The 15,416-nt window shown below is 38.6% G+C and overlaps 1 protein-coding gene across 1 annotated transcript in view; it reads right to left on the bottom strand.

The window, feature by feature from the left end:
* The window catches only part of LOC149080371 (nucleolar protein 4), a 632,135-nt gene extending 626,178 nt beyond the window's left edge, over nt 1-5,957 (bottom strand). Inside the window, exon 1 of the mRNA XM_089239501.1 lies at nt 4,900-5,957. Within this exon, the coding sequence (XP_089095627.1) occupies nt 4,900-5,379 (480 nt within the window). The 5' untranslated portion in view covers nt 5,380-5,957. The remainder of the gene's footprint in view (nt 1-4,899) is intronic.
* Nucleotides 5,958-15,416: the final 9,459 nt, after the last annotated feature.

Here is a 15,416-nt window from a genome sequence, read left to right as displayed (position 1 = left end):
AGGGGGGTATATAAGGAATGGTGTCTGAGAAGTTAAATTGTTCACAAGAGTTCTGTAAGGCGCTTAGTGCCATAAGCGAATAGTTATGACACAGAGGACGCATGTGGATGATTTTTTACGTGGTAGAATTATCGGTCGCCTGAAATGTGGGCGTACTCAGATGGAAGTATCCGAGGAACTTAGAAGGAAACTTGGAACTAGGCAAGGAAAAAGTAAAAAGGACTTTGCCGTGCACCAGAGCATTAATGTTCGTTTCATTCGTCACACCGTTTCTTCGGCTGAGATCCCAGCTTGATTAGTCCTCCACAAGGTCATGTGGAAAATTTGTGAAACACAATAAAATGCTTTATTTTATGCTGCTTCTCTGTCCTTATTGGTTGTCCTCACTTTTAGCCTATCTACCGCCGGTGATTTTCATGCTACAATTGCCGTTCGAACGCTATTTAGGGTTTTTCACAATGGAAATCACATTCCAATACAAAAAACTTGGTGTTGCCATTTGATATTTTCGAAATTTTCTCACTGTAACCGTAACTGTTAGAGCGACACTGTTGTTTTCCATATCATTCTTGAGCGCATACCTCAAAATACCTTATGCCAAAATTTCATTCAGTTTCTGTGAATGGTATGATAGTTAGGGGCCCATATGTCGGGATAGTTTTTTTATAATCACCCTGTATATATATACATATATTTTTTTTTTCTTACTCTTTATTTAATATATCGTTTGTAATGTGTGTCACGAATGTATTTAACTCAGTGCAATCCTTTCCCCCAATCTCAAATTGATGTATTGTCTCACTCACTCTTTCGTGTGTAAAATATATTCAAATCAAATGCACCAAATTGTAATAGGCTCACGGCCTAACAATAAAATTTTGTCTGTCTGTTTGATAAATTCATTTCGAGGGGTAATTCTAAGAAAATTCGAATAGACCAATCCAGTAGCACTATTCCGCAAGCGTCCAATAAGGACACTGCATCAGTATCTCACGCAGGCTCACAGCTTCATTCTGACCACAACGTTTGAAGTGAAGAGACGTACTTCTTCCGCTGAGCAACTGAGCGTGAAGATTTGGTATTCAACCCAAGTGGGAAACTCGGTCAGCGTGACTAGTGGTTAAATATTTTCCCTCTGAAGACGACACCCATTGGTGTTGAAATGCATTAGGAATTTTTGTATTTTCGTGTATTTGCCTTATTCGTTGATGCCTTCTTAATGACGCTTTTCAGTTCGAAATGAAATATCAAAATGATTCTATTGTCAATGAATAAAAAATATGAATAATTAGTTTCCGCGGAAAGCGAATCTTGAACTTTCCATTATTTTGAATATCAAAAAATTGATCTTTCATTGAAAGAACTAAACGTTGCAGGAGTTGTGGGTCCAAATTATACCACTCAGTTTCTATGGCATGTCCGTCGAGCTGAACTGTCATCCATTGGAGAAGACCGCTTCGCGTTCAAGCTGTTGGTGATAAATTTGAATGATCTGCATTAGACGTATAGACGATAAATTTGGTTGCCTTGTTCCATGTTTAAAAAAGGAAGAAAGGGAAAGAAAGAATAAGGATGGGGAGGAACAATACAGAGGTATATTGGATAAGAGAGTATTTGTATGGTGCTTTGCTTTTTCGCCCTCACCTACAAACTTGTAGTTTTTCAATTGTTCTTTCTCAATTCTATGTACAGTATGTGTATAATAGAAGGAAGTTCTAAGAAAGATACATTGTATGTGGGGGGGGGGATGCCGTGGAGAAGGGTGGGGAAAGCTGAGGAGAACCACCATATCGTTATCTACGTTGCTTATTATCAGTTTATCGTTATTTCGTTCAAATATCACGATGGTGGTGGGAGAAAAACGCGCGCGCACAACCTTATTTCATATGGTTACAATAAACCTTCGCCATGAGGAAAAAAAGAGGTTGAAGAAAGTCAGCTAGATTGAATTTTTTCCACTGGCGTTTGGACGCAATATTACGTCCCTGATCGTAAAGGGACTTATGAATATATTGCTGAGATCAGAACTCATCTATGGCTAGTCCATTAGTCCCATTTTTCATTTTGAAATAAGTTTTCGCAACGGTGAATATATGCATGGGAGCATTGTCCTGCTGAAAAAATTTCTGCCCCAGTCCCACCTAAAATTTAACCAAAAGAATGAAATGATTTCCTAGCGCCTCTATGTAATTTTTTTATGCGTCCAGTCTCTTACCTAGGATTGCTAAATAAGTGTGTCCATTGAATCTCGGTGGTCGCAAATACCATCACAGAACATCTACCCTGATGTCTGCTAAAGTACGATCGTAACTTTTCCCTCAGATGGTCACAATATCTTGTTTATGGTATGCATTGATTCATCTAGATTACATTTCTCTTCGCCATTTACATCTCTTTCTCTCCAGAAGCTAAGTGGTTTTGAGACCACTCTAACATCTCGAAATGTGGTGTGTAGTGTGTTTGAATGTGGTTCTTTGAGAGGGCTAGTTGACGAACAATTTTCCATATGAACCATAAAACCAGTTTTTTTTTTTTTTTTGCTTCTCAAAGCCTTAACTGGCGATATATTCAAACCAGAGGCCCGAGAAATTCCACAAACATACATCATATGTGGGTAGATACCTTTCTTTTTATCAACCTATCATCGTGTGAAGCCGTATATGGAGTATATGGAGTATAAGGCGTCTTTCTGGCTAAAACGTGATAAATTACACTTTTTCAACGATTTAAAGCCTTTGAAAAATATCCAATAGGCTTACTTTGGAACTTCAATCTCAAAATTGTGTTAATCTCGTCCACAGAAAGCTACGTCACTTTTGCCGTCTAGCAAACAAATGATTCTCTCACACCTTATTCCATCTTACTGCATTTGTAGTTCTCAAGACTTGTCACGATTAAGAGTTTTAAATTTGCAGGAATTCAATAGTTCCCATAAACTTTTGGGACATGTAGTTTTAATAAATTAACGATAATAAATACAATTTTTATTATTTTGTGAAAAATGATCTTTATATTATTGAAAAATGTTTTTTCTTTTCTGTGAAAAAATTACATTTCATTACACTGCGTGCTACAAAAGTTACGCACAAAAAACAAGATTCCATAAACTTTTGGGACATGGTGTATACAAGGTGCATAGGTAACAGGTGTATGTACGGCATTTTACTGGCCGACCGTTGGTCCTACAGACATACTTCCAGTCAATGCGGGTAAAACGGCCTATCTGCACATTTAATGCTGTCTTCTCCCAACTTTCCTCCGTTTTTCGAATTTGATTATCACAGTGGATATTGCCCTTAGTTATGTGGAATATTTTCAGTTGGCATCAGGAGAGATAGGGCAACAACTTTCTAATTTGGTTTTGGAGCACCCCTTGTGACATGAATGACATATCTGAGTACTATACGTTATTTGGATACTTTTTCTAATTGAAAGTATGTCTCTAGGAGCAACAGTTCGTCTGTAAAATGTCACACATACGCCTTGTATATATATACGCCTATGCACTCTGTATAATATTTCTATTATATTTCAAATTTCCAATTAGCCACAGAACCAACAAACTGTACAAAGCACAGGCCTTATTGCCGTAGGAAATTTTCACCGTCACCCTGCAATTCGACGCTGCATAATGATTGCCCTTAAAAAAATCGAGTAAATTTTTGAGCAGTAAATTTTGACGCGAATACGTTCTTTGTGCCTACCTTTGCGTGGTAGGTACTGACATAATGAAATAAGTATCATCGGATTTGTCTTTTGGAATAACTAAGAGACGAGACCATGTCGTCTATTTACGTTGTGAACTTCAGAGATTTCAACAATTTCATTACGAAAGCGAGCCACAAGCCTGGTGCCCAGACCGGAAGAGGTATTAAAACCAGAGTGGTATAATTTAATTTGTCTTAGGCCGGGATTACACTATAAAAGTTTTGTAAAAGTGCTTTTATAAAACTTAAAAAAATCTAACCAATAAGGTTATTGGTTACATTCTGGGAAATGCTACCGGTGACCTTATTGCTTGCATTTTTCAAGTTTTACAAAAGGACTTGTACCAAACCTTTATAAATCTTGAAAAAAGCCCATTGGTTACATTCACTTGCATGTAACACTCTTATTTGTTGCATTTTCCAAGTTTTATAAAAGAAGTTTTGTGAAACTTTTATAGTGTTATCCCGGTTTTGAAGAGATCTGCCCGCGAACATAAAAACATTGATAGATTCTGAGTACTTCCTGATATGAGCGTTTTAAGAATTTCGTTAGCCAACATTTTGCGAGTACATCAAATATCTTCCGATGATTTAAACGTATTCACGTCAAAAAATATTTCTAGAGATGTCCCGGTTTTAATTGATGAATGTCCCTGATTTTTATCAATGTATTCTAGGGTTTGTCCCAGTTTCTCAGTTAAATGATCTAGCCACGCCAAATGTCCACCACCTGTTGCTGATGGATCAATAAAAAGCATTTGCTACGGTTCACATTCGACATCTTATCCAGTAAACATTCCAGGTCGTGATTCAGAATGAATCTACTCGGCAAACATAATTTCATGTAATAATATACATAATTCATGCTTTTCGAAACGAATGAATGACAAAATTGACTTGCATATTGGAAACTCGTGGACACTCCGTTTGCTGAACTAGCTAAAAAAAAGTTATTTTATAAATTTAAGTAATTTCGGTTGTTGCATGCGGATATTTGGCGAAATCTTTCGAACAACCAATTTTACAGAAACAGAGTTTAACGCAAATAAGAAAATGACATAAATGAACTAGTATACGTATGAAAAAAAATCTTGTGATCAGCGTCTACAAAACGCATGAGCTATTAACAGCTAAGTGTTAGAAAATATGTATGTTCATATAAGTAACTTTAATCAATAATTAAATCTCATACCTTGGAACAAGGAATGTAAATGACTTGTTGGTCCAACGTTTTAGAATCCAAGTTTCTTTCTGCAGGATGACCGATTCGGAAACCTTTGGCTTTCACCCAGAATCTGAACTTGGAGTTTTCGGCGCTTGTCTGTTCTTCTCCTTTGAGGATCTTAAGAATGCGATTGTACTTTCTTCTGGTCACCGTCTTGGTTTTCGCACTGTCACCATAGGTTTTCATCGCCCACACTTGAAAATCGTCGTACATATCCCTTTTGGTAGCCATCTTCGAAACAGAGCTTGATTGCGATTCTTGTGGGGAAGGGCTTTGTTTAAAGGACAAATGGTCCGACGGAAACTGATCGAAAGTAGATGAAATTGAAAAAAGTTTTTGGGTTGTTGATTTTTGTTTGGGAACAGAGCAGCAATCTGTGGATGCGGATTCTTTTGAGGCGGCAGCTGCGGCGAGGGCAGCGGCGTGCCTGGTATTGTGACGCCTCATTCACGGCGATTGCGATGTTTTACAGAACTTACAATTTATATTGACGGCGTGTGTAAAATCTCACGCTAATGAAACGTTTAAACACGGCTCAAAAAATATACAATCATCTGCGAAAGTTTCTTTTTACATTTACCTACTACTTTGAAAAAGGTATATCGACACACAACTTCACACCTCATCTCTTTAAAGTGCATTCGGAAGTTAGGCGACCGTTGAATCGAAAAACAGGTTCATCCTTCCAAACCAAATTCATCTATTAAGAAAACGTACTCGCATATAAGTTGGTAAACATTTTAAGAAAATCAAATCCGAAGTAAAACAAAAATTCCCAAAACGACAAAAGAAGCTTTTTCGTGAATCATTGCAGTAGTGAAAAAATACGAAGCTCTTGCTGTTTCGAACGGTTCTTTCCTCTCATTTCCACTCGATTCATCTTGAAAATTATACAACACGACACAAAAGAAATCTTGTTGCTTTACATTTTTATAAGTCTCTTTGTTATGATGATGGGATACCATAAAAAATGAGTTCGTCGTCGATTCGAAAGAAAAGCAGTGACTGCACACAACACGCGCTTAACCACGCTCACTCACTCTCTCTCTCTCTCTCTCTCTGGCTTGGCGTGGCGTGGCGGTGATGATGCGCTGCGCACGCGTAATCCTCCCTCCTCTCCATGACGCAATCCATTTATCTCTACCTGCGTGTGAACACATTTTGCTGCGATCGCTTCCAAACACACCAAATTAAAAAGCTGAAGAAACAAACTTCTTTTGATACAACTTTTTTCTCGGCCCAACACCACGTTTCAACCAAAGTTTAAATTTGAAATATTTCCGCTTTATTTTTGCCTTTTAAGTAGTTGTCATTCAACACGTAAAAGTACCTCGTCTCTTCCCCCACCTTTACGCGCATCGTATCTTTTATGATAGTCAATCTCGTCGACGACAATATTTAACACAACTGACGTTTCATTGAAACTTTGTCGCTCTCTCATCACCGTTTGACATTTATTCATTCGACTACGTATTTTTTTACTTAATATAAATATAAGAAATTATGATAACACTGCATATATGTTACTGCCAAATCCCGAAGTGTGGCCAATTCGCGACGAGGCTGGCCATTTCGCTAATCGGCCAAGAATTTTGGTCAAAGTCCGAATTGCAGAAATAGTTAGGAATTTTGCCGGCCATTTCGCGAAGTGGCCGGACATCCCTGGTCAAAGCTCGATGTTCTGATGTGCCCGGTAGGAGCCAGATCCATTTTTTAATCGCCAGCATGTGATATATGTCTATATAGGATCTATATTGGATTAGTTCCTTGTGACGAGAGAGAGAAAGTAAAATTTGAGAGAAAAACTACAAAAACAGTTATATATAGATTTTCTGCCAAATTTTTGGAGGGGAATGATTTTTTGGAGGGGATTTCATCCAACCGCATCGTGACTGAGGTGGGATGTGTTCCCATAACTATTTTCGAATTTGATTATCACAGTGGATGTTGCCCTTAGTTATGTGGAATATTTTCAGTTGGCATCAGGAGAGATAGGGCAACAACTTTCTAATTTGGTTTTGGAGCACACGGAGACGATGTGAATAGTTTTTTTTTACTTTAATAATTATACAACCCCTTGCGACATGAATGACATATCTGAGTACTATACGTTATTTGGATACTTTTTCTAATTGAAAGTATGTCTCTAGGACCAACAGTTCGTCTGTAAAATGTCACACATACGCCTTGTTACCTATGCACCCTGTATAATATTTCTATTATATTTCAAATTTCCAATTAGCCACAGCACTTCTGCGAGCTCGCGGGGGCCCTACACGATATTAGGCAGGTGTACCAGTTTTTTTGGCTCTTCAGTGTATATATATTGCGTACGTTAGAGCAAAGGATGCCAAATGAGTTATAGGGAGTTCTATGTATACCCACTTATATCTTTCCTGCCATAGAGGTACAGAATCGGCAACAAGGTGACAGCAAATTAAGTAAATTAACTAAAAAAAAGTTGGTGAATACAGCCACTCGGAATCGGCTGTTTACTTTAGAGACATGATTTCACTCTTCCTTTATTCATACAAAGTATGAGAACTGAATGAACGTTAGAACTCTGCCATTGGACCATGGAAATACGGGGGTCAAAATCAAAGATGTTTGGGCGCGTAATCTAATATACAGAGTGGTAACTATCGACCGCCCAATACTTTTTTACACACGTAATTCCTTGTGAAAAACTAATGTAGAAAAGTGTTTTCCGTTTTTGGATCGGACGAATATTAAGTGTGAATTATAAGATTTTGAAAATTTTGTGACGCGTTATTTTTCTAACGGTCAGTTATGAGCATAATATCAATACATAAAGATCACTGATTTCTTGTAATGATATAAATGTGATAATTTGTTGAGTAAAATAGGAAAGTAAATCAAAAGTTGAAAGACAAAAATTAGTGTACTATAGACTATATCGAAATATTGATATCATGCATTATCTAGTTTTGCATAATATTGATAATATGCAGAACTAGAGTCAATTCGGCAAGACCAACACCAGTTTTAAGATCAGCAGCCCCAATATACCATAAAACCATTAAAATTTCCTTTCGGAACATTAATTTTTTTTTCTGGCCTAAAATTTGGCTATTTTGATCTATTCACAAACGTTTAGTTTTATATTAGTTATTAGAGGCAGCGTATTCGAAAAAAAATTTCTTGAAGAATAACTTCATCCCTCTAAAACATTTTTAGAGGTAGTTTGATAAAAAAAGAGAGAGATTTCCTTTTTTTTTTTCAAACCGAGCAAAAAAAAAACTTCGATCTATCGCCATGACCAATTTACTACCGAATCAGTTGTGTGTGAGTGACGTGCATCTAATATAAGGTGCATGTCAGAATATTCTTGCATGCAGAATGCCATCGAATCAGAAATGATAACAAAAAAAATAGACGTAGTACTTTCTGGAGAATAAAACAAAATGACTAACGCTTATATCTACAGGGTGTTCTGTTAATGGACGGACAAAACTCAGAGGGTTGTTAGTAGGCATCAAGAGGAACAAAAATTGCAATGGTGTCGCAAACCACGTTAAGAGGGTGAAAATCGTGAAAAACGCAAGCAGGTTTAGACGTCACGCTGGAACGGCAAAAAGAATTTGATTAATTATTACAAGAGTTACACTTACCTACCGGAAGTGATGGCCGCTGACGTCATTGCACAGTCTACAACGACTTAAAAACGATTCCCGGACGTGCTCGAAAATACCAGGTATACTTTTATACAGACAGCAGTTAGTTGTCTGTTTCAATGAGTATCGTCTGTATAAAAGCATACCTGATATTTTCGAACAATGACCTCAGCGGCCGCCACTTCCAACAACTCTTGTAATAATTAATCAAATAAATCTTTTTGCAGCTATTATTGCACTTTTCGTCGTTCCAGCGTTACGTCGAAACCTGCTTGCGTTTTTCACGATTTTCACCCTCTTAACGTGGTTTGCGACACCATTGCAATTTTTGTTCCTCTTGATGCCTACTAACAACCCTCTGAGTTTTGTCCGTCCATTAACAGAACACCCTGTATAATTTCTGTAAAGCTGGCGTTGTGAGATGCAAAGAACATATTCTGATTGACTGTAAAAAAAGTTTCGCTCTTTTTCCTGAAAAAAAACCTGATTTTTATAACTTTCGTTTTCTGAGTTTTTGTGTGAGAATTTTAAGCATTTTCAAAAACGCCAAGTTATACGTTTGGTGAATTTGACAGGATTTTGAAGCGACGTTATCGATTTTTAAAGCATTATAATTTATTAATTATGTGCCAGATCAAAAAAATAAAAACACTTTTTTATATTAGTTTTTCACAAGGAATCACGCGTGTCACACACAAACACAGGCGGTCGATAGTTACCACTTTGTATATGTGCATTGACATCATCGTGCCAGACCTTCAAGTCCATCTCCGCTTATGCACCGGACTCATAATCCCGTTGGCGCGATCTCTTCAAACCTAAGAGATCTCACCAAACCGGGACTGCACTCTAAGAATTTGATAAAAGATCTTTTACAAAACTTGAAAAACTACCAATAAGCCTTTCGTTTCGATACGCTTATTGGTTGCATTTTTGAATTTTGTAAAAGAACTTTCTAAAACTTTGACAGTGTGATGCCGACGTAACTAAGTTCCAGTCTTATTTGCTGTCACGTATTAAAAATGACCGCGTCGTATCGCAACACGAATTATATGAAGGTGGGAAAAAAAATGAGCATTACAATAAGAAAAAGCTCGAACGTGTAACACGAAACAACCCAAAACTAAATGCTGTATATAATCGAATAAAATAATACGCCAACAAAATCTTGATTTTGCGAATGATATGTCGCGTTGCACTAATGCTTAACGTATTGTTAATGTTTTCTGACCACAATGAAATAAATTTAATTATAGTATTAATAATAATAAAAAAGACGCTTTTTGAGTGAATGACGATTCTATTCCTCAGTTGTTTGGCAAAAAACGTTGAATGCAAGCAACACTTCGGAGGGAACAGCAGCCACACACGGTATTGGTGACGAGGCGGTGGTCTGGCTCCCTTGCTTAACTATCGATTTTAGAAACGGCAGTTGGTTTTCGGAACAGCCTGCCAACACTACATATAGATATACCCAGATGGGTGGGTGTATTCATTCAGAGTGAGGAGGAAAAGCGCGACAGAGGGAGGATGGGATAAGACCCTCCGCTCGATAACAAGTACGAGAGGGAACGCGAAATGGAATAAAGCTCACGCACCCTATAGTATCGAACACTAAAACTTGCCCTTTCTCATTTTTTTTGTAAGTAAGGACGAAATGTGGCTAAATACAATCGCACATGCGTTTCAAGGTAGAGCACCATCTTTGCGTCAATTCATTTCGAACGGTTTTTGATCCATACATACATTTTTAGCTCTTGATGACAAAACGATGCATTCCGTGTTATTCATTGTTTCAACAAGTTCTTCTAGAACTATACCAGACGACATTGAAAACATACGCTGTATGTATGTGCATACCGTGAGACCCAACACCACTTATAGAACAAGGCCTCCGCACGTAGCTTGTGACGTCAATGAAGAAGGGCATTTCTCCTATTGTCACTGGGTATACTGCAAAAAAAGGTAAATGTATCCCATGCGTCGGCCTGCTATGTCCAATGGCAAGAGGTGAAATGGCCTTCTTCAGTGACGTCACATGCTTCGTGCGGTGGCCTTGTTCTATAGGTGGTGTTGTGATACAACGATAAATTCTACCCAAATCAGTATACACCACCTGCCCTATAGCCTAGAAACATCAACATCTTCACAGAACACGGACCATTCCCGGTCTATGTGTAGAGATTCAAAATATTGGTCTCTGCCTCTGCAAAACAGAATTAAAAAACAAAATTAATTTAATCTCAGAATGTCCCAAGACCATAGAGTTCCACTTTAGATTACCAGATCAGAACAAGCTGACACTCTCGGAACGACGCATTATCAGATGTCCTATGCATGCAAATCGCATAATCAAACTCAAACTCGCGAAACATCGGGAAACATGTAAGGGGTCATCCAAGTATTACGTCAGCATCGAGGGGGGGGGGGCTTTGACGGTTGCTTACGTGATCAACCACCCTTTTTGGAGATATGAAATATTCTAAGCTGCTGATGAAATTTTGCTGACAGGGGGGGGGGGGGGAAGGGGGTCAAAAATTTCTAAAAAGCTGCTTGCGTAATAATTGAATGGCCCCTAAAACAGAATTCAGACGCCCAAATAACCGGAATGACGATTTCAACGACTCCGAATATTCCACATCAAAACCAAAGACCGAGAATTCCCAGCCAACCTCTAACGCTTGACTCAGGAGTAGGGAAAAATCTATCCAGGCAGCTCCTTCTCTCTCGCAGTACCCTCGACATCCCAATGACAGCATCTAGATGTTAATGTACATGGATAATTAGTGTAAATTAGGGAGTGTTAATCTCACGAAACTAATTTTCCACCATTGGAGTTGGGTGTAAAATGAAGGCGCCATCTATTGGTGGTCGCCCCAGGTTCGATAAGCTATTTTTCGCCGCAGTGGTGGTCGGCTGAAATTGGTTTTTTGTGATTCCCAACTTCGAGGCGGAAATGCAAGCTGATCTCTCCATTAAAAAGTCTCGCCACAGAGAGCAACAGGCCTACAACGACGCAATTATTCAATTATTTCACTTCACTCATAGTTAGAAAAACTGGTGGCAGATGGCAGCACTACACATAACAAACATTACACAGAAACAAACTTCACGTCAGGTTTCACTACACGTACACGCACATTCGGCAAAACTATATAAATATTTTCCTTATTCTGAAATTATGTCTTTCCTTATTCTGAGGTGTGATTTACTCTAGAACTCTTTCTCCCATTAATTTTCGATTGCTTTATTCTTTAATTTCGGCTTAATTTTTAATATATATATTTCAAATTATCACTTTCGGTCAGTCAGTATCATTTGAAGTCATTTTTTAAATTGATATCTATTTTTCATGAATTTTCATTCATTTTGTAATGAAATTTTTTGTTTAGATATTTTTCAGCGTTCCCGTGAACGTGAAAGTCACATGGAAATAAACACTCTATAATTATGATGACGCGTAATATCATTATATTACTACTGGCTAGAAATCCCGAAAACCCGAGGCCGACTTATTCACAATCTGTGTTCGAAGTGTGACGTCAATATTATCACTACAGCAAATGGCTGTTCTATCGCAGAATATCGCACCTTCTATAGCAGAAAACCTCCGCGCGAGGCTCGTGACATCACTGAATTCGTCCATTTTACCTATAGGCATTGAATATACTGCAAAAAAGGTAGATTTCGCATACGTCGGACTGCTATATCCAGGGACGCCAGAAGTCAGAAATGATTGGTGTTGCTCAAAGCATGCAAGTCATTTCTCTGTAAAGACCATAACATTTACATATATTTTCGCCTGACCATACGTCCCTTTTTGAAGTAGAGTGTCCCGTTTTTTCGAATCTATTGGATTTTAGCGATAACCTGTTCTTCAACCTACTTTTGTAGTAGTGGTAAAATTTTCACTACAGTAAAATGTAACAAACCTATGCAAGAGAGGGTATAGGGGGTCCTGTGTCTGCCCCAAGACCAGTGCCATCTTAATGCATGGGCCCACCTGGGCACGGCCTGGGGGCCTCACAAAACTGAGAACCAGTTAAAATTTTCGAAAATTAGCGAAGTGGGAATCTCAGAAAAATCTCTTGGCCATGCGGCCCATGATGCTCTAAAGACGGCCCTGCCCAATACAAACAAAAATTAAAATTATTTTTTTTGAATAAATTAAAATATTGATAGAAAATACCTTTACGTGCTATATTTTTTTAATTTCTGTAAATTTAAAATGTTTTTTGAAGGTAATGAATTAAAAATGTCTCTGGAACAGATGCCTTAGGCCCCCTTATAATATTTACATAGAACTGTGAAATTCTATTATAAACCGAAATAAAGTGGTGGAAAATGGGTTTAATCATCAATCAGTGATGGTTTTGATCATCAATTCTTTAAAACCATGCTAAAGCGTATTCTGAAATCGAATAGTTCTATCGTATGTATTTTAGTTTTTAATCAATGATTGGATTGGATTGTTGATAATTTAGTTGAATTCGCGTTTCAAGTTCCCCGATATCATTTAAATTGACAACCATTACCACACAGTAACGTTGCGGGTCATTTGAGTAAAATGGTTTCAGAATATTGCGGAAGCTTACATTGAAAACAGAAAGTGATGCAAATACATAATGCAGGGGTTATCGAACTGTGTGCCGCGGCACCCTGAAAAGGTTTTCCGAAGAGACTGTTAAACTGCTCTGGGGAGCCGCGGACAAGCGATGATTAGAAAAAGAGGTGCCGCGGCTGGAAAAAGTTTGAGAACCCCTGACATAATATAAGTGTATATGAGGTCCCACACATCCTCCAACGCTGCCTGCGCTGGGATCTTTGACGGACCTCCAGGCCAAGTGATTTTTCTGAGGCTCTCCCTATTAGGCAAATTATCGAAAGTTTGAACCAGATATAATTTTTGTGAGGTTTCTTCTTCTCTTGGACCCTCGAGTCGTGCCTGGGTATGTCCATTCTTTTTGATGGCACTCTCACCCTTAGGGGCCGTTCAAGTATTACGTCAGAACATTTTTAGCCATTTTTGACTCCCCCCTCCCCCTTCAGCAAAATTTCGTCAGCACTGCCCCCTACCTTCTAACGCATATTATTGGGATCAGAAACGTACGCAGGAGGGGAGCCAAGGGGGCTCGTGCGGCCCCCCCCCCCAGGCGAAAAAAATATTTTCTAATGTAAAAAACATTTAAAAAAAATTAAAATTTCAAAAGAAAATACCTTTATATGTAATTATAGTCGATTTCTGTTAATTTCAATACTATTTGAAGGGTAAAAACTCAAAATTTCTTTTTAAGAAATTCATTGCGACCCTCACTTTAAGCCATATATGGTAAACCCTGGACCCTCCGGACCAAATGTGGGCCTGAAGGTTATCTGATGTGGCTTGCCCCCTCAAACCCAATTTTGTGAAAATGAACTAAGCGGCACATTTATAGATCGCTTAAATAACCCGTGGCACAATTCCAGAGCATTTAAGTGGCCAATGGCACATATTCAGATCACTGAAGTAAGCCTGTGGCACATTTTCAGATCACTGAAGTAAGCTCATCGCACATTCAAAGATCACTTAAGTAATCCGCGACACAGTTCCAGAACACTTGAACGATCCGTGGCACATTTAGAGATCCCTTGAGTGACATGTGGTACAATTTTAGAGCAGTTAAGCGGCCCCCACTTTGGTTCTACATGACTCAAGTTACCCGCGGAACATTCCAGATTACTTAAGTGATCCGTGGACATGGCCCCACAAGGGTTGTCTGACAAGGCTCCAGTCCTGAGGCCGGGGTTGATTTTCATCATTTTTTTTGTTTTTTCACGCTATAAATTTATCATAAATGGGCCCGTGAAAGTCTGGTTGGGGGCCGTAAAAGATCCCAGCCTAGGGGCCCTGCTTCAGGATGTGGGGGTCTTGTCCGTGGCATAATTACGGATCCTGAGCACTTGAGGAAACATTTAGAGATCGCTGAAGAGGCTCTGTAAGGAATTTATCTTTAGGGAGAATGTTAGTTCAGGCGCCCACAATCTATCCAAAGATTTTTTTCGTTTTTGACGGACCGAGTAAGATGCCATTAAAAATATTTCATGTTCTCATAAAGGGTGGTTGATGACTTAAGCATCATCCATACCCCCTCCCCCCTTGTCATCAAAAGTCAGCACATTGGGAACCCCCTCCCCTATCGATGCTGACGTTATACTTGAATGACCCCTTACCTAAGGGACCCGGTGCGTCTCAATAGTTTCGGACACGAAAAATATTTGCCCGATTTTATATACGTATTTGGGGGTAGGAATGGCAAAGGCGTAGTGAGGGGAAGACTTGGGGGTCTGGTCCCCTCCCGAAATGACCGAGAAAAAGGGAAAAAGATGGCCAAATCTATTCTATTGTTCTATCACTTTCGTTCCCCCGCGAACGAAATTTCCGGCTACGCCCCTGAGGAATCGGCATCCATTATTTCAAAATATACAAGAATGCTGTCGAATATCCATACAGAAAATGTTAAATACGCAATTCAATAGATTAACACAAAAAGTGGCGAAAATTCATCACTGAAAGCAATTTTAAACTAATGAAAGAAAATAAAATCCTGAAACTGATAATGAATCAAAAATAATCGAAAGAAATAATTCCTGCACCACACAGAATAAAAATTCAGAATTTACGGGGGGAAAATTTCAGAATTGTTGAAAGAAATAATTCCAGAATTGATGAAACTTCAGAATTAATGCAAGAAGAAATTTCAGAATTCATGAAAGCCTCAAATAGTTTACCGTGAGTGCGGGGGACCACAAAACAAGGTGGCCAGTGCGACCGCTCCTGTCGCACATTCCTGATAGCAGCTCTCACTTTCA

This window comes from Pholcus phalangioides, unplaced genomic scaffold (assembly GCF_987345545.1).
Source record: "Pholcus phalangioides strain wild (caught in Gottingen) unplaced genomic scaffold, Ppha-v1.0 ptg000011l_1, whole genome shotgun sequence".
Taxonomy (NCBI): domain Eukaryota; kingdom Metazoa; phylum Arthropoda; class Arachnida; order Araneae; family Pholcidae; genus Pholcus; species Pholcus phalangioides.
Note: the sequence above shows the minus strand (reverse complement) of the source record. Positions and strands in the feature narration are given on the sequence as shown.